The sequence below is a fragment of the Bos grunniens genome, chromosome 18 (genome assembly GCF_055505025.1).
Source record: "Bos grunniens cultivar Pamir isolate PY7600 chromosome 18, Bosgru_T2T1.0, whole genome shotgun sequence".
Classification (NCBI taxonomy): domain Eukaryota; kingdom Metazoa; phylum Chordata; class Mammalia; order Artiodactyla; family Bovidae; genus Bos; species Bos grunniens.
This window is the reverse complement of record NC_141182.1, coordinates 55,987,131-56,012,993: the sequence shown is the minus strand read 5'-3', so window position 1 is coordinate 56,012,993 and position 25,863 is coordinate 55,987,131. Positions and strand designations below refer to the sequence as shown.

At 46.5% G+C, this 25,863-nt stretch overlaps 1 protein-coding gene across 14 annotated transcripts in view; it reads right to left on the bottom strand.

The window, feature by feature from the left end:
* Positions 1-25,863, bottom strand: part of TRPM4 (transient receptor potential cation channel subfamily M member 4) — a 42,928-nt gene that overhangs the window by 1,992 nt on the left and 15,073 nt on the right. For 6 of the 14 annotated variants that reach the window (XR_015146257.1, XM_086353531.1, XM_086353530.1 and 3 more), the window contains 11 exons: positions 24,149-24,261; positions 23,534-23,866; positions 23,222-23,353; positions 17,871-18,000; positions 17,571-17,716; positions 15,904-16,016; positions 15,472-15,549; positions 10,851-11,282; positions 2,842-2,974; positions 2,487-2,661; positions 2,087-2,264 (listed from right to left, as the gene is read on the bottom strand). Coding sequence is in view for 11 of the 14 variants with exons in the window: in XM_086353531.1 (XP_086209657.1) it covers positions 2,087-2,264; positions 2,487-2,661; positions 2,842-2,974; positions 10,851-11,282; positions 15,472-15,549; positions 15,904-16,016; positions 17,571-17,716; positions 17,871-18,000; positions 23,222-23,353; positions 23,534-23,866; positions 24,149-24,261 (1,963 nt within the window). In the remaining 3 variants the exon portion in view is untranslated. Of the gene's footprint in view, positions 1-2,086; positions 2,265-2,486; positions 2,662-2,841; positions 2,975-10,850; positions 11,283-13,905; positions 14,027-15,471; positions 15,550-15,903; positions 16,654-17,570; positions 17,717-17,870; positions 18,001-23,221; positions 23,354-23,533; positions 23,867-24,148; positions 24,262-25,863 lie in introns of those variants that run through there. The other 8 variants (XR_015146258.1, XM_086353528.1, XM_086353532.1 and 5 more) reach the window with 5 other exon arrangements.

The following is a 25,863-nucleotide window of genomic DNA, read 5'->3' as shown; positions in this document are numbered from 1 at the left end:
AAAAACCATTATGTGTGTGCTAAGTCGCTTCAGTCGTGTCCAGCTCTTTGCGACCCTATGTGTAGCCTACCAGGCTCCTCTGTCCATCCAGGCAAGGATACTGGAGTGGGTTGCCATTTCCTTCTCCAGGGGATCTTTCCCAACTAGAGATGGGACCAGTGTCTCTTAGGTCTCCTGCACTGGCAGGCACATTCTTTTACCACTAGCACCACCCGAGAAGCCAAAAACCATTATAAGAGAATGCTATTAATAATTGTATGCCAACAAATTAGACAACCTAGATGAAATGGAAGAATTACTAGAAACACACAAATTACCTAAACTGACTCAAGAAGAAATAGACAATCTCAAAAGACCTATAACAAGTAAAGAGATTGAATCACTAATCAGAAATGTCCCAACAAAATAAGCCCAGGACCAGATGGCTTAACTGGTGACTTTTACCAAACATTTAAAAGAGAATTAACACCAATCTTTCTCAAACTCTTCTAAAATATTGAAGAGGAGAGAACACTTCCCAACTCATTCTGTGAGGCCAGAACTACCATGATGATACCAAGGTGAAAGTGAAAGTGAACTCACTCAGTCGTGTCCGACTCTTTTCGACCCCATGGACTATAGCCTACCAGGCTCCTCCGTCCATGGGATTTTCCAGGCAAGAATACTGGAGTGGGTTGCCATTTCCTTCTCCAGGGGATCTTCCCCACCCAGGGATCGAACCTGGGTCCCCACATTGTAGGCAGGTGCTTTACCATCTGAGCCGCCAGGGAAATTAAAGTCAGATAAAAATATCACAATTATAGACCAATAGCCTTTATGAATATACATGAAAAAATCCTCAAGAATATATTAGAAAACTAATTCAACCGCATATTAAAAGGATTATAAGTGGGATGTGTGCATGCTAAGTTGCTTCAGTCGTGTCCGACTCTTTGCAACACTATGGACTGTCGCCTGCCAGGCTCCTCTGTCCATGGGATTCTCCAGTCAAGAATACTAGTCAGTAGGAAAATGCAAATCAAAACGAAAATGAAATAACAAGTTCATGCCCACTAGGACATCTATAACCTCTTAATAAGGAAAGCACCTATTAGTAAGGATGTGGAAAAGCTAAACACAGAATTAACACATGACCCAGCATTTTATTCTAGAAATAAAATCAAAAGAAATAAAAACAGAGACTCAAACAGATATGTAAACACCAATGTTATTGCAGCATTATCCCCAATAGCCAAAAGATGGAACAACCCAAGTCTCATTAGATGAATGGATCAACTAAATGCCTTTTATCAGTACATCAGTATTGTTCAGCCATAAAAAAGAATGGAGTGATCCATGAAAACATTATGCCAGACACAAAAGGACAAATACTGTATGACTCTACTTACCTCCAAGAGGCAGAGTCATAGAGACAGAAAGTAAAGTGGAGGTTACCAGGGACTGGAAGGGAGGGGAAAATGAGAAGTTATCCCTTGCTTAATGGTTACACACTCTGTTTGGAGTGATGAAAATGTTTAGGAAATAGTGGTGGTGGCTGTATAACGTTATAAATGTAATTAATGTCACTGCATTGTACACTTTAAAATGGAGAAGGTGGCAGTTTTTATGTTATATATATATAGCCACAATTTAAAAAATTTTAATCTTCAGCCTGGACTCAGAGAGCAGATCAGATTCCAAAGTCCAGGTCAAGAGCACACTCTGGCTGGATTTGGGAACAAGCCAGCATTAGATTTTAATCGGAGTTCAGAGACTAAAACTAGAATTACTTAGACTGGGATCAAAAATCATGCTGGGGTCAAGGGTTAAGCTGGGATCAAGAGTCACTCTGGGGTCAAGGGTCATGCATGAGGCCAGATCATCAGAGAGCAGTAGTGAAGTCGCTCAGTTGTGTCCAACTGTCTGGGACCCCATGGACTGTAGCCTGCCAGGTTTCTCCGTCCATGGGATTTTCCAGGCAAGAATACTGGAGTGGATTGCCATTTTCTTCTCTTGGGAATCTTCCCAACCCAGAGATCAAAGACGGGTCTCCTGCATTGCAGGCAGACTCTTTACCGTCTGAGCCACCAGGGAAGTAGGGACTCACCTGAACATCGCAATGAGCAGATTGAGCAGCAGGATGTTGGCCACCAGCAGGAAGACAACAAGGAGGAGCACCACCAGCCAGTTGGCATAAAGCGAGACGCATTTGCCAGAGAGGTTCCCTTCGGGGTGCCCCCATGAGCCCTGCCCCAGTGAACAGTTGCCGTGCTCCATGAGGGCCACTGTGAAGGAAGACAGTTAGAGATGGAGCCAGAGGGACAGGGACCTAAGGAAGACAGAAATCCAGAGGGTGGAGGAGAGCAAAGCCCCGGGGAGAGGGAGACAGAATCCCAGAAAGAGAGGGGGACAGAGACGCAAAAAAAAAGAGGGAAGGGTCAGAGACCCAGAGATAGGGGAGGTGGAGGGGGGCTCACTTGGATGTCAGGTCCTCTCATCCTCCTTACCGTCCATCTCCCCCTGAGGGATCTGCCCAAAGATCTGCAGGTAGGGCCGGTAGAAGACACGGCGCAGGATATTCGGGAGGCTACGGTCCTGGGGCCTAAGGAGCCCCTCGGTGGCCACCCCGTAGGCAACCAGCCACACGCCGAGGAAGAAGAGGAAGAAGAACACATCCTTCACCTGCAGAAGAGGAAGATGAGACCAAGCCTGGCCCCGCCCTTCCCTACTCTAGCCCCGCCCCAGTACCCTAAGCCCCTCCTCCTCACCAGACGCTCAGTTACAGCGAATCCATGACAGCTTCTTGGCCCCGCCCCTTTCATCCTCAGGCCCCGCCCACACAAGCGCGACCCCACCCCTCACCATCTTGCTCACGATGACGATCTTGGGCCCCAGCTGTTTGTTGACTGTGAAGATGTGCAGCAGCCTCAGCGTGAAGATCATGAAGTCAAGGCAGAGGACAGTGCGGCCCAGGTCATACAGGCCCGGGGTCAGCCTGGGTATAGGGAGACGCGGCAGACGTCACTCAAGGGTTACAGGGTGCAAAGAAAGCCCCGAGTCTTCCCAACACCAGACTGAAGGCGAGGATGTGGCCTCTCCAGGGCCAGAACTGGCACACTCCCCACTCCAGTTCACCTGGGGTTTACTCAAAATTTGGCACCGTGACACTGCCAAGCAGGGCTTCGCAGGGCGCTGGTACCCATTAAATAATGGCTGTATGGAAAACGGCCTTAGCAAAAAGCTGGGAGGGAGGCCCCTATAACATCAAGTTGGGAAAACTGCAGGTATATTTGCCCAACCTATAAATGGCAAAATATGGAGCCTTCCAGCAAACCAGGAAGCAGAAGACAATGAACCTAACAGGAAAATGGATAAAGGATAAGGACACACAATTCACAGAAGAAGGTCAAACAGTGAATAATGTTAGCAATCCCTAAGGGGAAAACGAAAATTATATCCCTATTTTGCATCATCGTGTACTTCAACTTTGAAGGAATTAAAAACCTAAAGTTAAAGGTAAGACATCAAATCTTAATAAGAAAATATAGAAGAATTTCTTCATGAACTTGGAATAAGATAACTGTCATTAAGAAAAAGAGTCCTATATACAAGACACAAAATCATGGCAAAAGAAAATACTGAAAAGTTAACTACTTTGAAATATAAAATTTATGCATATTAAGAGATAACATAAATATGATGGACAGAGAAAGGCAAAATTCTCTGCCAAAAAATGTATAGCCTAAATTTGATCCTAAGGGAGTACTAGACAAACTCCAATGGAGGCAAATTCTCCAAAATAACTAGTCTGGACTGATTGTAAAAGTTAAAGATGGACTGCAAACCTGTCCCAGATTAGAGACAATTAAGGAGACGTGACAACTAAAGGCAACATGGAATCCTGGATTGGCTCCTGATCCAGAAAAAGGACATCTGTGGACAATTGATGAAATTTAAATAAAATCTCCCGGTTTTGATAATGTAAGATGTTAACATTTGGGGGATCTGGATGAATGGTGTATGGGAATTCTTTGTGCTGTTTCTGCAACATTTTTTATAAGTTTAAGGGTTTTTCAAAATGAAAAGTTAAAGAATAAAAAATGTTTAAAGAACATATGAAAGTGAAAAGACAAGTTTCAGACTGTGAGATGATATTTAGAACAAAACCACCAAGGACTGGGATCCAGAGTAAAAGAAGAGCTGCTGCTGCTGCTGCTAAGTCACTTCAGTCGTGTCCGACTCTTTTGACCCCATAGATGGCAGCCCACCAGGTTTCCCCGTCCCTGGGATTCTCCAGGCAAGAACACTGGAGTGGGTTGCCATTTCCTTCTCCAGTGCATGAAAGTGAAAAGTGAAAGTGAAGTCGCTCAGTCATGTCCGACTCTTAGCGACCCCATGGACTGCAGCCTACCAGGCTCCTCCGTCCGTGGGATTTTCCAGGCAAGAGTACTGGAGTGGGGTGCCATTGCCTTCTCCAATAAGAAGAGCACCTACCAAAAAGTATATACGTGCACGAGATCAGTTCAGTTCAGTTCAGTCGCTCAGTTGTGTCCGACTCTGTGACCCCATGAATCGCAGCACGCCAGGCCTCCCTGTCTATCACCAACTCCCGGAGTTCACTCAGACTCACGTGATGCCATCCAGCCATCTCATCCTCTGTCGTCCCCTTCTCCTCCTGCCCCCAATCCCTCCCAGCATCAGAGTCTTTTCCAATGAGTCAACTCTTCGCATGACGTGGCCAAAGTACTGGAGTTTCAGCTTTACCATCATTCCTTCCAAAGAAATCCCAGGGCTGATCTCCTTCAGAATGGACTGGTTGGATCTCCCTGCAGTCCAAGGGACTCTCAAGAGTCTTCTCCAACACCACAGTTCAAAAGCATCAATTCTTCGGCGCTCAGCCTTCTTCACAGTCCATCTCTCACATCCATACATGACCACAGGAAAAACCATAGCCTTGACTAGACGGACCTTTGTTGGCAAAGTGATGTCTCTGCTTTTTAATATGCTGTCTAGGTTGGTCATAACTTTCCTTCCAAAGAGTAAGTGTCTTTTAATTTCATGGCTGCAGTCACCATCTGCAGTGATTTTGGAGCCCAAAAAAATAAAGTCTGACACTGTTTCCACTGCTTCCCCATCTATTTCCCATGAAGTGATGTGACCGGATGCCATGATCTTCGTTTTCTGAATGTTGAGCTTTAAGCCAACTTTTTCACTCTCCACTTTCACTTTCATCAAGAGGCTTTTTAGTTCCTCTTCACTTTCTGCCATAAGGGTGGTGTCATCTGCATATCTGAGGTTATTGATATTTCTCCCGGCAATCTTGATTCCAGCTTGTGCTTCTTCCAGCCCAGCATTTCTCATGATGTACTCTGCATATACGTTAAATAAGCAGGGTGACAATATATAGCCTTGATGTACTCCTTTTCCTATTTGGAACCAGTCTGTTGTTCCATGTCCAGTTCTAACTGCTGCTTCCTGACCTGCATACAGGTTTCTCAAGAGGCAGGTCAGGTGGTCTGGTATTCCCATCTCTTCAAGAATTTTCCACAGTTTATTGTGATCCACACAGTCAAAGGTTTTGGCATAGTCAATAAAACAGAAATAGATGTTTTTCTGGAACTCTCTTGCTTTTTCCATCATTCAGCAGATGTTGGCAATTTGATCTCTGGTTCCTCTGCCTTTTCTAAAACCAGCTTGAACATCAGGAAGTTCATGGTTCACATATTGCTGAAGCCTGGCTTGGAGAATTTTGAGCATTACTTTACTAGCGTGTGAGATGAGTGCAATTGTGCGGTAGTTTGAGCATTCTTTGGCATTGCCTTTCTTGGGATCGGAATGAAAACTGACCTTTTCCAGTTCTGTGGCCACTGCTGAGTTTTCCAAATTTGCTGGCATATTGAGTGCAGCACTTTCACAGCATCATCTTTCAGGATTTGAAATAGCTCAACTGGAATTCCATCACCTCCACTAGCTTTGTTCGTAGTGATGCTTTCTAAGGCCCACTTGACTTCGCATTCCAGGATGTCTGGCTCTAGGCGAGTGATCACACCATCGTGATTATCTTGGTCGTGAAGATCTTTTTTGTACAGTTCTTCTGTGTATTCCTGCCACCTCTTCTTAATATCTACTGCTTCTGTTAGGTCCATACCATTTCTGTCCTTTATCGAGCCCATCTTTGCATGAAATGTTCCCTTGGAATCTCTAATTTTCTTGAAGAGATCGCTAGTCTTTCCCATTCTGTTGTTTTCCTCTATTTCTTTGCATTGATCGCTGAGGAAGGCTTTCTTATCTCTTCTTGCTATTCTTTGGAACTCTGCATTCAGATGCTTATCTTTCCTTTTCTCCTTTGCTTTTCGCTTCTCTTCTTTTCACAGCTATTTGTAAGGCCTCCTCAGACAGCTATTTTGCTTTTTTGCATTTCTTTTCCATGGGGATGGTCTTGATCCCTGTCTCCTGTACAATGTCACGAACCTCATTCCATAGTTCATCAGGCACTCTATCTATCAGATCTAGTCCCTTGAATCTATTTCTCACTTCCACTGGATAATCAATACGAGATCAGTGAACATAATAAATTAACTGGGACAGAGAATATGAAAAGACAGGTGACAAAGTACATGTGCCATTAGATATGAAAGATGCCCAACTTACCACCTAGGAGTCTTGGATGCATAAATTAAAACAAGGAGAGGTCCTTTTTACCCATCAGATTGGCAAAACATGTAAAGGTTAAATGGAGAGCTACAAACTCTGATTGAAAATATCGGGTATCATCAAGCATGTCCTCAAGGGGGCAGTGTCTTACCCAGATGGTGGGTGTGTAGCTGGAAGAAGCTATTTTTCCAAGGAAAGCAATGAACCTCAAAAATACACATGCCCTTTGACTCACAAAATGTACGTCCAGGATGTAAACCTGTATAACTTTGGAATAATAAAAAATTAGAAACAACTGAAATGTCCATCCAGAAGGGACTGGCAAAATAAAACGGTTCATGCATTCAATTCTGGAGAATGCTGGAAATTTGTCCTGTGTAAACTGAGATTTTTGGTCTTTTTTTCCCCCTTGCAATAATTCTTCCCCCATCTAGAACATGATGAGCTTGACAAAAATATCTAAAATATCAGTGGGATTCCTAAAGAACGTCAGCACATGGCCTTAGTCCTTTCCTCTCAGAAGATACTTGATACAAAACATGAGGAATAAACAGAAGCACAATGTTCTATAAAACTTTCTTATCTTGCTGTTTGAAAAAATTATTCATTTCAAGGGACTTTGTACCATTTTTAACAGCACAGAGGAACCATGCCTCTCAGTGTGTCAGAATATTTAAAAGAATAGAGGGTCATTGCTGTCAACTGTCCAAATTATGAAAGGGGGCGTCAGGACCCTTCATCCCCTACAAATAGTCACTAGGTTGTGACCACAAAGTTCTTTGCTGTCTTCAAAAGCAGCCATGTCCTAACAGCTAATACTTTATTTTTAAAAAATATATCATCAGAGTACTGGACTCAGAGCAGCTAATATCTGATTAAAACTTCATGTTATCTCAAGTAGAAAATGAAAGACACTTTAGAGAGAAATATTTGGTCTGATTCTCTCTCTTGAAGTTCAGAATCTTTGTCCCACTGCCTCATGAAAAGAATTCATTCATTCATTAAATCTGGCAAGGAAAAGGCTTTCCTGGCTGCTTTAGCTGCCAATGATTGGCTAAAGCCCCTTCTTCAGGAATTGGATGCAGCATTTTTAAAGAATAAGGAATATTTGCAAATACTAACATGGAAAGAATGTCAGGGACATATTATGGAGAAAAAGAAGAGGTTGCAAAAGAATACATAACATATAGTATCTTCGACAGAAAACAACAAAATTCTGTAAAGCAATTATCCTTCAATAAAAGAACGAATTTTAAAAAACTTATAGTATCTTCTGTGTATAATATCTGTGCATAAAAGAAGTATGTAAATGCATAGAGAAAGAACAGGCAGGATGTTCACCGAACTGTTGATGGAGGTAACTACAGAGAAAAGGAGGAAGCTTGGGAAAAAAAAAAAAAGGAGAAATCTTGCAATGGCTGAGGAAGATAATTGGTTTCTGTTTTATTCTCTTCTACACTGGGACATAATCTTGTTCAATAAGGATGTCCTTCTGCATTTCTTTAGGAATAGACTATATTCAGAGATGTTTTAAGTTGCTGGAAGATGAGACAGACGGGGCTTGAGGAGTTTATAATCTTGCATTGAGAAGAGAGACGCAAAAGCCATGATCTAATCTCTATGGCGGGGAGCTCTCAGGATGTTAGGGGAACACAAAGGAGAGACCCAGAGTCTGAGAAGAAAAAAGGAGTTTCAGAGACAGACAGTAAAGCTGAGGCAGAAAGGAAGTACAGAAGGCTGGCCTGGCCAAGGAGAGGAGGGAAAAGCGTTTCAGGGTGGGCGAACAGCATGTGCCAAGACCCAAAAACAACAATGTATTCCCAAGAATATTTTGATTTTCCCTTTGCCTTCTCTCTGGGCACCACACAACATGATCTGGAAACTATAGAAGAAATGAACTAACATTACTGCTAAGTCACTTCAGTCGTGTCCGACTCTGTGCGACCCCATAGACGGCAGCCCACCAGGCTCCCCTGTCCCTGGGACTCTCCAGGCAAGAACACTGGAGTGGGTTGCCATTTCCTTCTCCAATGCATGAAAGTGAAAGTGAAGTCGCTCAGTCGTGTCCGACTCTTAGTGACCCCATGGACTGCAGCCCACCAGGCTCCTCGGCTCATGGGATTTTCCAGGCAAGAGTACTGGAGTGGTGTGCCGAACTAACATTATTTACACATATATCCCAACCTGGGCAACAGAAAATACTTCAGGGTAATTCCCCACAATTTGTTTTATTAATTAGCTAAGAAATAAGCAGAAAGTCAAGATTTTTATGGAGTAAGTGAAAGTGAAAGTCACTCGGTCGTGTCCAGCTCTTTTCGACCCCATGGACTGTATAGTCCTTGGAATTCTCCAGGCCAGAATACTAGCCTTTCCCTTCTCCAGGGGATCTTCCCAACCCAGGAATCAAACTGGGGTCTCCTGCATTGCAGGCAGATTCTTTACCAACTGAGCTATCAGGGAAACCCTGATTTATCAGGGAGTAAAAAGTTGATAAAACACTCAGGCTTCCCTGATGAAATTTAAAACTATGAAATTTGACCCAGGAAAATCAGACATGACAGAATTAAAGTCACAAAGTAAAATTCACAAACATAGTTTGAGCAGATTTTAGCAAAATCTGAAATGGATTAAAAACACGAACACTGAACCGAATACTTGTAAAACTTAACTTGAACAGTAATCAAACTGAAGTAATTTCAGAAACTGAAAAAGAAAATAATTGAAGCTGCTTTCACCACCCTGCAATATAAAATTGATCAAGGCCGTTTAAAGTAACTAGAAAATACTTCCTTGATAAGAATCTGTCAGTCGAATTCTGATTACCATTTTATAATCATACAGATTCAAAATACCGAGGATCAAGGTCAACGCCACTTGCCTTGTGAAGAAGGAATTGCAAGTAGTTCTCAGAGAGGCTGAAGCGTAGACGAAGAAGAGAGAAAGGAATCAGAGAGGCACCCCTGCAGAGAAGGGCAGACCCAGACCAGGTCCAGGGACTGTGGCGTGGCGCCGGGGAGCCCCGAGAAGCAAGGGAGCTCTGAGAGGCCAGCCCTGGGTAGAGAAGGCCCCTTGCAGACCCTGTAGAGGATGGACTAGGGAGGGAAGAGAATGGGGTCCAGGAAGCTGCTCGAGGATCCAGCTGGGACAGGCAGCCATGGAGATGAGTTGGGGATGGGACAGAGGAAGTCAGGGGACCTGAGGATGGGGCCTGGGACCAAGGACTGTAGAGGAAGAAGAGGGAGAATGTGAGGGTGGCTCTCGGTGTGTGGCCTGGTGTCTGGGGGCCAGGACAGGGGTGCAGCTGCAGGGCCAGGCTGAGGACTAGAGAAACGTCTTGTGAAGTCCAGATCTATTAATAGAACAAAGAGCAGTGGGATTCTCATTTTACCCCATCAGCCCCAAAGCCAGATACCCACGTGTGAGCAAACGACTTACAGAACATCTTTAGCCAGTACTTTCAATCAAGGTGGGATCTGAGCTTTTTTAAGAAAAAATGTTGGGCACCTTTCATATCTAATGGCACATGTACTTTATCACCTGTCTTTTCATATTCTCTGTCCCACTTTTTAATTTATTGTGTTCACTGATCTCGTGCCTGTATATATTTTTTGGTAGGTGCTCTTCTTATACTCTGGATCCCGATTCTTGGTGGTTTTGTTCTAAATATCATCTCACAGTCTGCAACTTGTCTTTTCACTTTCATATGTTCTTTAAACACTTTTTTTTAAGAAAAAAAAAAAAGTGGAGTTGTTTTAAAATTGTGAACCACCATACTGTATATCTGTAACGGATACCACAGGTGGCTCAGTGGTAAAGAATCCGCCTGCCAATGCAGGAGATGCAGGTTTGATCCCTGAGTCAGGAAGATCCCCTAGGGAAGGAAATGGCAACTCATTCCAGTGTTCTTACCTGGGAAATCCTATAGACAGAGGAGCCTGAGGGACTACAATCCATGAGTCGCAAAGAGTCAGACACGACTTCGCAACTAAACAACAATACCGTATGCCTACAACTGATATAATATTGTACATCAATTACATGTCAATGAAAAAAAAAGAAAAGAAGAAGCAGAATTGGATTTAGCTGCTGCCTGCTGCAGAGAAGCCAAGAGTTGAGGCCCCTAACCCCGCCCCTCACCTCCCATCCCCACCCTCCCACCCCCAGGAAGGAAGGGTCAGAGGTCGTGGGCAGGGCATGCAACGTCGCAGGGCACTCACCTGCAGCCCACGCCCAGAACGAAGCAGGCGAGGGCCACCAGGTCGCACTGGTTCCAGGCGTCAGAGAGGTAGAGTTGCAGGCGACGGCGCAGTGGGGCCCGGTGGGAGTCTGTCCCGGGTCCCCCCATGGCCAGGCTGCCCAGGCCGCTGCCCAGGCCCTGGCGGAACTCCTCGCAGAGCAGGGTGAAGGCCCAGAAGTAGAGCAGCAGTTCCAGCACGCTGGGCCTCTCCGGCTCGAAGTCGATGAGCAGCACTCGCGCAAACAGCAGCAGGAAGAGGAGGTAGCTGACCACGTTGCCCATGAAGGCCGTCACCGGCGCCCCCCAGAACTGCGGCCAGCGGCGCAGGCGCGGCAGGCACCCCCCACAGCAGTCCCTGCGTCTGGGCGGCCTCAGTACCCCCAAGGGCATCTTCTCAGGGGGCTCTGTGGCCCTGTGCGGGAGAAAGGGGGAGAAGGGAGGAGGGCTCACCCTGATCTCTGCACCTGACTTTCACCACCATCAAGACTCAGCTTTCTGACCCTCCTCATCCTGCTTTCCAGTCAGTCCCCACCTTCACGCCTTCGGACGCCCTCCATCTCCTCGAGTTTTGACCCCTGATCTAACCTTTGAAATCTACCTTCAACACTGCTGAGCTTCCACCCCTGACTTTCCCCACCCTTCTGACCTCTGGCCTCTGGCCTCTGGCCTGACTTCTGACTCTTGTCTGGCTTTTGGCTCCAAGTCCCTCTTCTTTCCCCCTCACAATCTCTGGCTCTCTGTCTGACCTTGGACCATCTACCTGACCTCTGGCCCTCATATATAACCTCTGACCTCCTCATTTCGCGACCTCGGTTCCCCAGGTTTGACAATTCTGTTAACTACAGTTGGCACTTGCCATCTACCTCTACAGGGCTTCCCAGGTGGCACTAGTGGTAAGAGATGCGGGTTGGATTCCTGGGTCAGGAAGATCCCCTGGAGAAGGAAATGGCACTGAAAATGGCACCCACTCCAGTATTCTTGCCTGGAAAATTCCACGGACAGAGTAGCCTGGTGGCCTACAGTCCATGGGGTTGCAAAGAGTCGGACACTGAAGTGACTGAGCACACATCTGCTCAAGGATTAAATCAGGGGCTGCTGCAGCTGGCTGACCTTCAACACCCCTTGAAGGGAATTCAGGGTGGAGAGCAGGAATGAGGCACTCTGTGCTCTGGGGAAAACTGGCAGAACAGGTTTTCAGATAGATATTTTCAGGTGCTAATCTTATGAACCCAATTCTTGCATCTCCTCATATCTAGAAGAGCACCAGATTCCTTCATGGAACTCCACCCTGAAAGTTAACTTCTGACCCGCAACCAATTGCAGATTATCCAGCTGCATTTTCTCAGTTAATTCTTCCTTCCTGATATCTGATCTCTCACTGTATAGCCCTACCTGAATTCTAACCTTCTTGGTCCACTCATATCTCTGGCACTTTTCACCTGAGTTCTGATACTCTTCCCAGTTACATCCTAATTCTTAATTCTGATCTCAAATCAGAAACAGCAAAATGAATACTACTACTAGTAATAAATTCAGAAAGCTAACAGGAAAAATAAACTGGCTTGGAAAGGCATCCTGTCTTTAAAAAAAAATAAAAGCAGAAAGGAAACCCCAAAGTGGAGACAACCCAAATGTCCATCAACTGATGAACAGACAGATAAAAAAAGGTAGCGGATTCAAACAATGGAGTATTATCCAGCAATTAAAAAGGGATGAAGCACTGATACATGTTACACAGTGGATAAATCTTGAAAACATGATGCTACGTTAACGAAACCAGTCATAAAATACCACGTAGTATATGACTCCATTTACATGAAATATCCAGAACAGGCAAATCCATAGAGACAGAAAATAAATTAGTGGTTGCCTGAGGCTGGGGAAGGGAGGAGAGGGGAGTGAGACTGTTAATAGATACGAGATTTCTTGCTGCAGTGATGAAAATATTTTAAAATTAATTTTGTGATGATTTCACAACCCTGTGGATATACTGAAAACGACTGAGAATTGTACACCATAAGTGGGTGAGCTGAATGTATGGGAACTATATCTCACTAAAGCTGTTCTAAAACAAATAAGCAGAAAGCACAATAACAGGTAAAGAAAGTGAGGTGCAGAAAGAAGAACTAGTGATTTCCCTGGTGGTCCAGCGGTTAACGTCTGCCAATGCAGGGAATACAGGCTCCTAGAGGCTGCGCTCCACAATAAGAGCAGCCGCCAGAATGAGAAGCCTGCGCACGGCAACCAGAGAGCAGCCCCCATCATGGCAAATAAAGAAAGCCCTCGCACAGCAAAGAAGACCCAGTGCAGCCAAAAATAAAGAGTTCGAAAAAATAAAAATTAAAAAAAGAAAGGAGAATTAGCTCCCCAGTAACAGGAAAATATAGACCTGGTAACAAAAATATGTGGTGGGTCAGAGTGCTCCCCAAAGTCTGGCGTCTTAAATCCAAGCAAGACACACACAGATTCCTGGATGCTTCACTGAGGGAGCACAGGAATCTGTCCTTTAAGAAAGTTCTCCAGGAAGGTGGCTCTCCACAGTGGCTAAGAGCACAGATTTAGGAACAAGAAGATCTGGGTTCAAATCCCACCTCCCACCACTGACCAGTCAATCACATGATCTGAGGTGGGTGACTTAATGCCTCAGTTATTTCATCTGTAAAATGGGGATAACAGTAGACACGATAGCATATAGTTGTTGAGAGAAGTAAATGGGCTGATTTCAAAATGGTTTAGTACACTGGCTGCCCACTGTAAGTGTTCTATAGCATCATCTATTTTTTTATATTTATTTTTATGTACTTATTTGGCTGTGCCTGGTCTTAGTTGCAGGATGCGGGATCTTCGATTTTCACTGGGATCTTTAGTTGTGGCATGCAAAGTCCTACTTGTGGCTTGTGGGATCCAGTTCCCTGACCAGGGATGGAACCCAGGCCTCCTGCATTGGAAGCACGGAGTCCCAGATGCCGGACCACCTGGGAAGTCCCCATCATCTCTTGTTGTCATTATCATATGGTACAAATGTTGGGAACTCACCAGGCAAGGACACCATTATGGATCCTGACACTGGAACCTTCTATCAAATTTATTTCCGATTTTTTTTTTTTTAGTTTCCTCTTCTACCTTGACAAATATTTTATATTCTTTGTGCATTATCTAAAAAAAAAGTATACATACTATATTTAAATTTGACTTCACAGTAGGCGGTGTGTTTTACAGACTTCTGGCAGCCTGACTATGTTTCTAACAGTTACCAGAAACATTTTTTTCTTCTAGAATATTGGGGCTGAGGTTCCTCCCTTTTCCTATTCAAGTGGTTAAAGTAGAGATGTGTGTGTGTGTGTATGTATATGTTAGTTGCTCGGAAATGTCTCACTTTGTGACCCCATGGACTGTAGCCCACCAAGCTCCTCTGTCCATGGGATTTCCCAGACAAGAATACTGGAGTCGGTTGCCATTTCCTCCTCCAGGGGATCTTCTTAACTGCGAATGAGTACACTGTATTACTGTGGACCAAATATTTTGGTCCCTCCCAGTGGGAGAATTAGGAGCTAAGGAATTAGCATATGACTAGTTTTTGCCAATGAAATGTGGGCAAAAGTGACGTGTCACTTCCAAGTGGAGGCTTTAAGATCCAGTACCTCCCTGGTTGCCATTGAGGCTTCCCGGGTGGCTTAGACGGTAAAGAATCTGCCTGCAATGCTGGAGACCCAGGTTTGATCTCTGGGTCAGGAAGATCCCCTGGAGAAGGGAATGGCTACCTACTTCAGTATTCTTGCCTGAAGAATTCCAGGGACAGAGGAGCCTGGAGGGAGTCAGACATGACTGAGACTGACATACCCGGTTCTTGTCTCTTTTCCTGCTACCATGAAACTGACAACATCTCAGCTAGAAGGTGCTTGCTTATCCCAAAGTGGAGACCATGTAGAGCAGAGCCACAGACAACCCCAAAACGGAGCATGAATGACAACAAAGTCCTCACTGTTGCCAGCCACTGAGAGTTTGGGATGCTTCATCACTGTAGCATCACCCAACCGAACCTGACTAATATCGTACAACCTTCTTTTTATAGAAAAGAAAGTTGAGGCTCTTGGGTGGAGCCACTTACAAAGTCAAAGTCAGGATTTGAACCCAGGTCTGCTCAACTCAGGACCAAGTCCTTCATGCCTCTGTTCTGCAGAATTACCGAAGATTGGTAAGTATTCTATTGCATTTGCTTAGGGCTCTGATTTTGAAAACACCTTCATGGGTACCACAGCACGGAGATTAAGAGCAAAATTCTTGGAGACAGAAAAATAAAAGTGGCAAAAGATCCCTAAATGAACCAAATCCACCCAGTTCTACTTGCTCTGTCGAGACAGAAATACATGTAACATGAAGCAAATTGATTGCCAGTGAGGAACTCCTTGGCAGCAGAACCAAACTGAGAACCAAGCCTTGAGCTTGGCATCTGGGAAACCTCCTCGGTGTTTTCAGTGGCTTCAAGAAACCCCCATCTCCTAAAGCCCCACGTCTCCCCTCTGGCCTTGTTCCCAGTGCCTGGTGCTCCTGGGGCTGCCCCGGGTGCCCCCACCCCTTCGAGGTGCTGCTGCTTCACTCACTCGACAGGCCCTTCCCCATTGATGTCGCCATCCACGTCAAGCATCGGGTCCTTCTGCGTGGGCTCCTCATCTGACTTCCTGGCGTGGAGGGACACCCAGAGTGAGGAATAGGGGAGAGGGAGGGTAGGAGAGGAGTTCTCCAGAGAGACCCAAACTCAGCACCCAGAGACATGGCAGGAAGGAGAGGAATTACCCCAAAGGGACCTGCCCCCAGAGCCCTGGTCAGAAAGCAGAGGAATCGTATAGAGTCCCCCGAAAGCTTCCCCTCCCACAACGTGCCCCCAGTCTGGGGGAGGGAAAGAATGAACATGGTTAGGCAAAGCACTAGACAGACCACGTAGAAAGGCGGCCAGAACTGAGCAGGAAGGAGAGGCCGATCGCCCCACCCCACCCCCAATCCCGCCTCCTGCCAATTTAACCCCAGGGACTGACCTGAAGGTGATGAGGTCGGTGTAGATGAGTGGGGGGCAAAAGAAGGCAAGAACCAGGGCCCAGATGGGCGTGGTGCTGTCCATCTCCCCCCACCACTTCTGTGTCAGCAGAGACTGCGGGGGTGGGGAGGATTAGGAGCCTGAATCTCGCCCGCAACCCCCTCCCGAAGACCCCAGGCAAGGATTGGACCCTGCTCCAGAGCCCAGGGCAAATGCTCCCTGCAGTGGTGGGGCTGGGGGCGGGGGGGACGGAAAGGGTCAAAGGCAGGACCATGTGTCGCAGATTTTAGTAGAGTTAAACAGCCAACATTTGTTAACACAATACACCAGATACTGGGCTAAGCACTTCGGACAGATCAGCTCACTTAAGCTTCACCACCCCGCCCCCCAGGAGGACAGGTACTATTATTTTCTCCTTTTCCATAGATGGGGTACAGGGAAGTTACGGAAGGGGCGAAAACTGGAACCCAGGAGTTTAACCATCATTCAGAGTAAAGGACTCTGGGAAAGTACTTGAAGTGCCAGCAAGTCATTCCGACAGTGAAGGTGGGACTCCCTGCTGCGTAGGCAAACCTCGTACTCTGGGTGGGACTCACTGAGCCCCTGTCAGATTTAGACTAAGGAAACCAAGAGAAGTTTCAAACTGTCAGGATTAAGGGCTTCCCTGGTTGGTAGTCCAGTGGTTAAGATTCCACGTTTCCACTTCAGGGGGCGTGGGTTCGATCTCTGGTCAGGGAATTTCCACGTGCCACTGTGTGCCCCCCAAAAAAGAAAGAAAGTAGAAACTGACAACCAGAATGCAAAAATGCGGGGCTGAGTACAAATAATGAGGTACGAAATTTACTCCCAATTATCATAAATAAGTCTTTTTCTTTTTTAATGTCAGGATTAGCAGAATGGGAGAGACAGAGGGGCACACAGAGCTTCCCAAAGGAAGGGTAGGATTCCCTAAACCAGAGTTTGTCTCCACCTGGAACACTAGGTAATTGTCCAGTGACGCCGTTCTGATTGTTGAAACCTGGAAACGGGGACCTCTCAGGGAAGTGGGAAGGACTTCCTGTGTGAGAGGCGGGACTTCCTACTAAAGTCACCAGTATTCCTGTATCTGGAATAGAATTTTTTTTTTTTTTGGCCACATTGCACAGGCATGCAGGATCTTAGTTCCCTGATCAGGGCTCAAACTTGTGCCCCGTGCAGTGGAAGCACAGAATCCTAATCACTGGACTGCCAGGGAATTCCCTGGAATAGAACTTTTAAAAAAATATTTGTTTGTTTTATTTGTTTGGCTGTGTCTAGTCTTAGCTGTGGCACGTGGGATGTTTTAGTTGCGGCATGTAGGATCTGACTCCCTGACCAGGGATCAAACCCAGGCGCCCTGCATTAGGAACGCAGAGTCCTAGGCATTGAAGCACCAGGAATTCCTGGAATAGAACTTTCTAGAAGGGTGTGCTTTGCTGTGGGAAGGTTGGCTTTCCTGTGGCACGGCGTGGGGCTTCTTTGGGGAAGAGCAAGCTTTCTGGGTGAGGGCTGAGATTTTCTGGAGGAGGGGTGGTCTCCAGGAAGGGGGTCAAGACCATGGACTGCCCATGGTCAAGACCATGGCAGGGGCTCATCCTGCAGACTTCCCAGAGTCCAGCTGAGGACTGTGTGGGTGTCTCAGATGCTCACCTGTACCCCATCCTGAGCAAAGAAGGCACGGGCATCCGCCTGTGTGGCGAGCTGCAGGCAAGTGGCATCACCCCAGAGTGGGCAGCGCCGAAGGAGCAGGCGGGCGGACCGTTCCTCGCTGCTGCGGTAGCATTCTCCAAAGAGGTCTGGGGAGGAAGAGTTGTGGGAAGACAGTGGGAGGGAAGAGATGAGGGGATCGCAGGGGAAGGGGCAGGGTTACTAGAGAAGGAAGGGGGAGACTTACAACCCCCCTTCCTGGCTGCTGCCTGTAGTGCCCCCAGGCACCCATACCCCACGCACCAACACCCAGCCCCTCGAACTTGGCCGCCAGCTCCTTCCTCCGCGCCGCCTCCTCGGCCTCAGTCTCCAGGCGCCCCAACACTCGCAGCAACAAAGAGGCCCCAAGAGCTGAGGCCACAGAATTGGAACCCTGGAGAGACAGAGACATGGGGTCATGGGTAGGGACAGAGTTTGAAGTGAGATTCATGGAGGTGGTAGAGAAGATGGGAGGAAAGCTTGTGATCAAGGGAAGGGACAGAGGCCAGAGGTCATCAGAAATTAACCAAGGGAATCAGAAACCAAGGATGTCTGCAGATGGATCTGGAAGAAACTGGACGTCAAGGGAACATGTCAGAAGTCAGATGGTTCAGAGACTGCCCGGGCTGGGCTGGAATTAAAAGGACATCAGAGCCGAGAAGCAGTCAGAAGTGTCACCTAAAATGGCAGAGGAAAAAGGAAGACAGCATCTCACGTCTTGGCCAGACCTATTGAAAGACAGCTACATGCTCAGTCCGACTCTTTGTGACCACGCGGACTGTAGCCCACCAGGCTCCTCTGTCCAGGAGATTCTCCAGGCAAGAACACTGGAGTAGGTTGCCATTCCCTTCTCCAGGGGATCTTCCCGACCCAGGGATCGAACCTGAGTCTCCTGCATTGCAGGCAGATTCTTTATCACTGAGCCACCTAGTAAGTTGAGAGAGATGGAAGAGGCTGCTGCTGCTGCTAAGTCGCTTCAGCCGTGTCTGACTCCGTGCGACCCCATAGATGGCAGCCCACCAGGCTCCTCCATCCCTGGGATTCTCCAGGCAAGAACACTGGAGTGGGTTGCCATTGCCTTCTCCAGTGCAGGCATGCATGCTAAGTCGCCTCAGTTGGAGAGAACCTCAAAACTTGGTCCCTCCGCAATGGCAACAAATAAGCTGGCTAAAAAAGAAAAAACTGTCAGGATCAGCTTTTTCAGAATTCTGGAATCTAACATAAAATTTACAACAAACAGGAGAATGCTTAATGCTTAATTTCAGTAAAAGAGCACTGTGACATTTTAACTAATCCACTTATCATTGCCAATTCCCCAGCACAGTGGTTGCCTTGAAAAAAATAGCCCATATTCTGCTGCAGGTTGTTGTTCTGCTGAGGGAACAACTCAGATCTTAACTCTTTTTTTTTTTAATGTCTATGGGATCTTCCCGGATCAGGGATGGAACCCATGACTCTTGCACTGGCAGGCTGATTCCTTACCACTGAGCCACCAGAGAAGGCCCAGATCTTACTCTTAAATAACTGTGGTTGTGTGCATCAACCTAGCTGGTGGCTCTCTGAAGGGGCGGCTCAAGGGCTGGCGGTTGTTTCACTGTTCTTGCAGCTTCCCTCAGAGCAAGAGTGGCTTCCCAAGTGGTGTTTAAAAACATTAAAGACAAACATATTAGCCTTGGCTCCTTGATGCAAATAGTAACAGTCAAGGCAAGCGAGAGATACTCTGAACAACCCAGGAGGGCAGAGGGAAGCAGCAGGGAAAGGGGATGCTTGGGGGAGTGAGGGCTTTAAAAAGCTCCTACGTGGGGCTTCCCTGGTGGCTCAGTGGACAAGAATCCCCCTGCCAATGCAGGAGAAACAGGTTCGATCCCTGGTCTGGGAAGATCCCACATGCCGCAGAGCAACTAAGCCCATGTGTCACAACTATTGAGCATCTGCTCTAGAGCCGGAAGCCTGCACACCTAGAGCCTGCGTTCCACAACAAGAGAAGCCACGGCAATGAGCCCACGCACCACGACGAGAATGGAGCCCACTCGCTGCAGCTAGAGAAAAGGCTGTGCGGCAACAACTTGTGGTGTGCGTGCGTGCTCAGTCATGTCTCTTTGCCACCCCATTGACGGTAGCCCGCCAGGCTCCTCTGTCCATGGAATTTTCCAGGCAAGAATGCTGAAGTGGTTTGCCATTTCCTACTCCAGGGGATCTTCCCAAACCAAGGATCGAACCCACATCTCCCAGGTCTCCCGCGTTTCCCAAGTCTCCCGTGTCTCCTGCATTGACAGGCAGATTCTCTACCACTGAGCCACCAGGAATACAGTTAATAAAGACTCAGTGCAGCCAAAAATAAATAAAATTTTTTTTAAAAAGCTGCTGTATATACCAGGAAATCTAGAAAACTGCAAATGACAGAGACTGGATGCGTGCTCAGAAAAGACTAAGGAAACCCCTAAGCTTTCACCTCTGGCTGACCTTTAGGCTCAGCCAAAGCAGGAAGCTGAAGCTAAAGCAGAATTGCAAACAGCCTACCCAAGTGTTGAAAGACAGCTCCACAAACAGCCAGTTTGCACAGTGGGAGAGTTTTATTCCCCCACCTACATGCATTTAAGGAAATCTCTGTCAAGTCACTATCTGACCACTAAGCTAACACAACCGGATTTCAGTGGTCATACGTAATAAAGAAAATGGACTTTACAAAAATAGAAAAGTCACTAAACAAACAACAACCCACAAGCAGCAGCAACAACCCCTGAAGGAAGGAGCTAAGCTGATTTCCAGAGTTGCCATATTATAATAGTCAAAATGTCCTGTTTTCAACAACAAAAGATCATGAGTGTTACAAAGAACCAAGAAAGTATGACCCATTCACAGGACAAAAGAAATTAGGAAGCTGAGTCAGTGGAATTACTAGAAAAAGACTTTAAATCAACTGTCTTAAATGTGCTCAAAAAGCTAAAGGAAATTATGAACAAAGAGCTAAAGGAACCCAGAAGAACGATGTCTCAGAAAATAGAGAATAGAAATAAAGATATAGGGACTCCCCTGGTGGTCCAGTGGCTAAGACTCTGCACTCCCAGTGCAGGGAGTCCAAGTTCAATCCCTGGTTAGGGAACTAGATGCCACACGCCACAGCTGAAAATAGTGCCTGCTGCAACCAAGACCTCTCACAGCCAAATAAATAAATAGATTTTTTTTTAAAAGAAATAAAGATATAGAGATTACAGAAAGGAACCAAGTAGAAATTCTGGAGCTGAAAAGTGCAATAACTGAAATGAAAAACTCTTTTAAAGGGCTGAAGAGCAGCGTTAAGGAGGCAGAAGAAAGAGTTTGTAAACTAGGTCCACTGTGATTATCCAGCTTGAGGTGCAGAAAGAAAAAAAAATGAAGAAAAATAAACAGACCTTAAGAGATCTGTGGGACACCATTAATCAGACCAACACAAGCATAATGGGAACCCCAAAAGGAGAGGACAGAGAGAAAGAGACAGAAAGGATATCTGAAGATATAACAGACTGAAACTTCCCACATTTGACGAAATACATGAATCTATACTTCCAAGAAGATGAAGAAATCCAAGTAGGATAAGTTCAATGAGATTCACACTAAGAAACATTATAACCATTTAAAAAATTTAAAAAAGCAAAAAAAAAAAAAAAAGAAAGAAACATTATAACCAAATTGCTGAAAGCCAAACACAAAGAGAGCTTTAAAATCAGCAAGACAGAAGTGACTCATGTAAGATCAAATAATTATATATGATAGTTACAAAACCATAAAACTCTTAGAAACATAGGGATAAAACTTTATGACCTTGTATTTTGCAATGGTTACTTAGATATGCCACCTAAAGCACAAGAAATAAAGAAATAAAAGGACAAATAGGACTTCATCAAAATGTAAACTTTTGTGCACCAAAGGACACTATCAATAGAAGAAAAAGACCGTGCACAGAAAGGGAGAATGTATTTGCAAATCATATATCTAATAAGGGATTAATATCCAGAACATATAAAGAATTCTTTAAACTCACCAACAAAAAAGACCGACAACCCAATTTAAAAATGGGCAAAGACTTGAATAGACATTTCTCCAAAAATATATAGATCGCCAAGAATCACATGAAAAGATGCTCAATATCATCGATCGTTAAGAAAATGCAAATCAAAACCACAATGAGGTACCATTTCACACCCATTAGAATGACAATTATAAAAAAAAAGAGACAGAGAGAAGAAGGAAGGAGGAAAAAAAGGGGAAGAGAAAAGAAAGTAACAACTGATGGTGAAGATATGGAGAAACTAGAATAACTGTGCATTGCTGGTAGAAATTTAAAGGGTAACCCCATCATGGAAAACAGTATGGCAGTTCCTCAAAAAATGAAACCTAGATGGTCCAGCAATTCCACTCTCAGATATGTACTCAAAATAATTGAAAGCAAAGACACAAATAGATGTTCATACACTAATCATAGCCATATTTTCCACGAGAGTCAAAAGGTCAAAACAATCCACATGTCCAGCAGCAGATAAACAGATAAAGAAAATATAGTATATCCATATAATGGAATAGTATTCAACCTTTAAAAGGAAGGATATTCTAACACATGCTATAACACTGATGAACCTTTATCTCAATTTTTAAAAAAATCTATATTTAGCTGATGACCAGATTACAATCCAAAGTTGAAGAACTCCTGTCAAGGTATTTCTTTGACACAAAAATAAGGTCTATCTCTGATCCTACTTGAATTTCATGACTTTCTTTTTAAACTTCTCAAATGCATCCCAACACCTCAGCTTTAGTCCAGGCCCCCATCCTGGCTGCCTGAAGGATCCCAGCTTACTTTCCCAGGCGCTGTCCTTGCCTCTAGTTTTGTCTGCTTCTGCATTGCAACCACAACAATGCTTCTAAACTGCAAGAACAGTTAAGGTGAAACGACATCCCATCATCTTCAGGTAACAGCTAACTTCCTCACAGAGGCAACTATTTGAAAGGATGAGATTGAGGCATATGTACTGGTGTTGTTTAGTCGCTAAGACATGTCCAATTTTTTGTGACCCCGTGGACTGTAGCCTGCCAGGCTCCTCCATCGGTGGGACCCCAGACAAGAATACTGGAGTGGGTTGCAATTTTCTTCTCCTGGGGATCATGCCTACCGGGGTATGCAACCCCCAATCTCCTGCATTTCAGGCAGACTCTTTACGGCTAAACCGCCTGGGAGAAGCCCCAATGCATATGCATGAATAGGGTAAATGCCCAGCATACATGGTGAATGGAAGAATCGAGTTACAAGAAATGCATAGTGGGAGAGGCAGGAGAAAGAAGCAGCACTCAGAGTCATATATCAAGAATGGAGGGGGACCTCCCCAGCAGTCCAGTGGTTAAGATTCCTTCTTCCAATGCGAGGGTGGGCGGGGATGAGGGTTCGATCCCGAGTCCGGGAACTAGGATCTCACACGCTGCAGAGTATGGGCAAAATTAAAAATAAATCAATAAAACTTAAAAAAAAAAATGGAGAGGTGAGTGGGGGTACCAGAACCTTCCTGCTCAGGCACTGGAGTCCGGTAGAAATAAAGGACAGGAATGTAGGAGAGAGTAGAATCAGAGATCAAGTCAGCACTCACCATCTCCCAGAAGTACAGGGCCATCTGAGCCCTGTTGAGCAGCAGTGCCCAGAGGAGCAGGTCGCTCCAGGGGGCCTGCCCGGGGACAGCTTCCATCAGTCCAGAGGCAGCCTTGTCTGACAGCATAAACGACTGCAGACGGGAAAGGTGCGATGAGGGTTGGCTCCGCCCCAGACCCTTTCTGACTCCGTCCCAACCATCAACCCCACACCGCGTTCAGTCGCACACCCAGCTCTCTGATCACACCGCCTCCTGGCAGAGCCCCGCCCCCAGGTCCTTTCGTGCCCCCCTGCTCCCAACCTCCTTTCTTACATTCTCTCTGCTGTTGTCGCTTCGGCGAGTGCCCCCGGCGGGGAACGTCGGCGCGCACGTCTTCCCCAGCAGCATGCGCAGCACCTGCCCCACCTTAGGAAACTGTGGCTCCTCAGAGGGTTTAAGGGCTGGGGCTTTGGTGCTTGCACCGTGTGACACTTGGTCCAGAAGGTTGTGGATAAGAGAGTTGGGGGGCGCTGCGTTGTAGAGCTGGGCCAGGCGCACTGGAGTCAGGAAATGGCCCAGGCTGAGGCCATGGGAGATAAGCAAGCGCACGAACTCCGGTCGGTCGTTCAGGAGGGCGTCCATGAGGGAGGCCTCCAGGTGGAAGGACTGGTAGGGGTGGAATGAATGGGGGAAGAGTTGAGCACAGAGACGGGCAGAAGGCCAGGTGAGGTCAGAGGTTAAGGACAGGAGATGGGAGTACAGAACCATGAGTGATGGACAGATGGGGAGAGAGGAAATAAGATGGGGACAGACAGACAACCAGAGATGGGTGGACAATTAAGGCTGGACAGGCCATAATGGAAGACAGAGCCAGATGTCAAAGGAGTTGGAGGGTGGAGAACGCATCCCTTTTGTCTGGGTCCCCACCTCCGGGCCCCAACCCCTCACCCGCCATTGGATGTCCCCCCGGAAGAGTTCACTCTGGGCAATGTCCACACGGTTCCAAGCCACAGCCAAACGCAACTCGTCCAGGTAAGCTGAGGCTTCAGAGCTCCCACAGGCTGAAAGGGTGACAGGGACAGGGGGCATGAAGTCAGGGCGGGGGGACTGGGAACAGGACGAGCATCTGTATTGCTTCTTCTTGAGATGCCTGACATTTAAACTCGGTATAAAGTGAGTGTTGTTGGGCAGAGTCTGGAGCCTTTAAGAAGCCAGGCTATTACAAGCATAAAGTCATTCAGCTCAGGGACAGAACACAGACCAGTGGTTTAGAGGCCCCAAGAAAAGGAAAAGGAATCATTTACATTCACTTTACATTTATTGAGGTAAGCTATGAGCCAGGTGGGCTTCCCTGGTGGCTCAGACTAAAGAATCTGCCTGCGATGCAGGAGACCCAGGTTAGATCCCAGGGTCAGGAAGATTCCCTGGAGAAGAAAATGGCTACCCACTCCAGTATATGGGGAATTCCATGGATGGAGAAGCCTGATGGGCTATAGTCCATGCGGTCGCAGAGTCGGACCTGACTTAGCGACTCAACAGCAACAACAACAACGGGCCAGGCAGTGAGAGAGATGGAGAGAGAAACCGGACGCAGGCTCTGCCCCGAAGGAACCTCATTCCAGGGAAATATGTCCCAGAATCACATAAACACCGTCCCCTTGGAGGTGGGTGAAGAATGTGATCAAGGCCAGAGGAGGCTACAGCCACAGAGGTGTGGAGAGACCCAAGGGAGCCTCCTAGAGGTAGACAATGAGGAAGGGCTTTTGAAAGACTAGTAGGATTTGTAAGTCTGCGTCTAAAATGAGAAAAGAATCTCTGAGGCAGCAGGGGCAGCCCAAGCAAAAGCCTGGGTGCAGGAAAGCACAGGATATGACAGCAAACGTGAGTCACTCTGGCTTCCTGCAACTTGGGAGTATCTGTGAGAAGAAAGAGGAGCCCGTAGCAGGAAAAAAATTCCAAACATTAGCAGGGCTCCAGGAGACCCTGAGGCCATTCAAAAGAACAAAGAAGAACAAGTGGCCTTTAAAACTTTGATCTCAAAGTGTGCAGTCAACCTCGTGTGACCTTGGGCAAGTCACTATCCCCCTTCTCTGAGCATTGTTTCTTCATCTGCAACCCGAGGAGACAATCCTTCTAGGCATGGGTGAAGGATCAGAGCAAAGACGTGTGCTACCCGCTCAGCACGGGGCCTGGGTGTTCCTAGACTCTAATAAGCATCCGTCCCCTTCCCCCATTCCTTCTTCACCTGCCGAAACCCCATCCCTTCAACTCTGCCAACACTGAGCCTGTCCAGCCATCTCCAGTTTCCCCAGCAGAGTTGCCCTGCTGCAAGCCACAGACTTATACCACCACCCCCTCAAACCACATCTTAGAGAGTGGCTGTGTTTTCTCCCAGGAGGCTGGTGAGTTAACTTCTGTGAAGTGAATCACATTTGCTCACTGACTGCCATCCTCTATTAAAGGATGTGTCCCCACAAGAAATGGAATCATATTAAGGAGAGCTCCCATTTATCAGGCTTCCCCTGGGGCAGGCACTGCTGAGGCTCAAAACACTCCTGCCAGGTATTATCTCAGTGTTTTCAGAGACAGAAACTAAAGCTCAGAGAAGGAAAGTGTCTTTCTCAAAGTCACACAGCAGAGAGGGGGGCGACGCTGGTATTCAG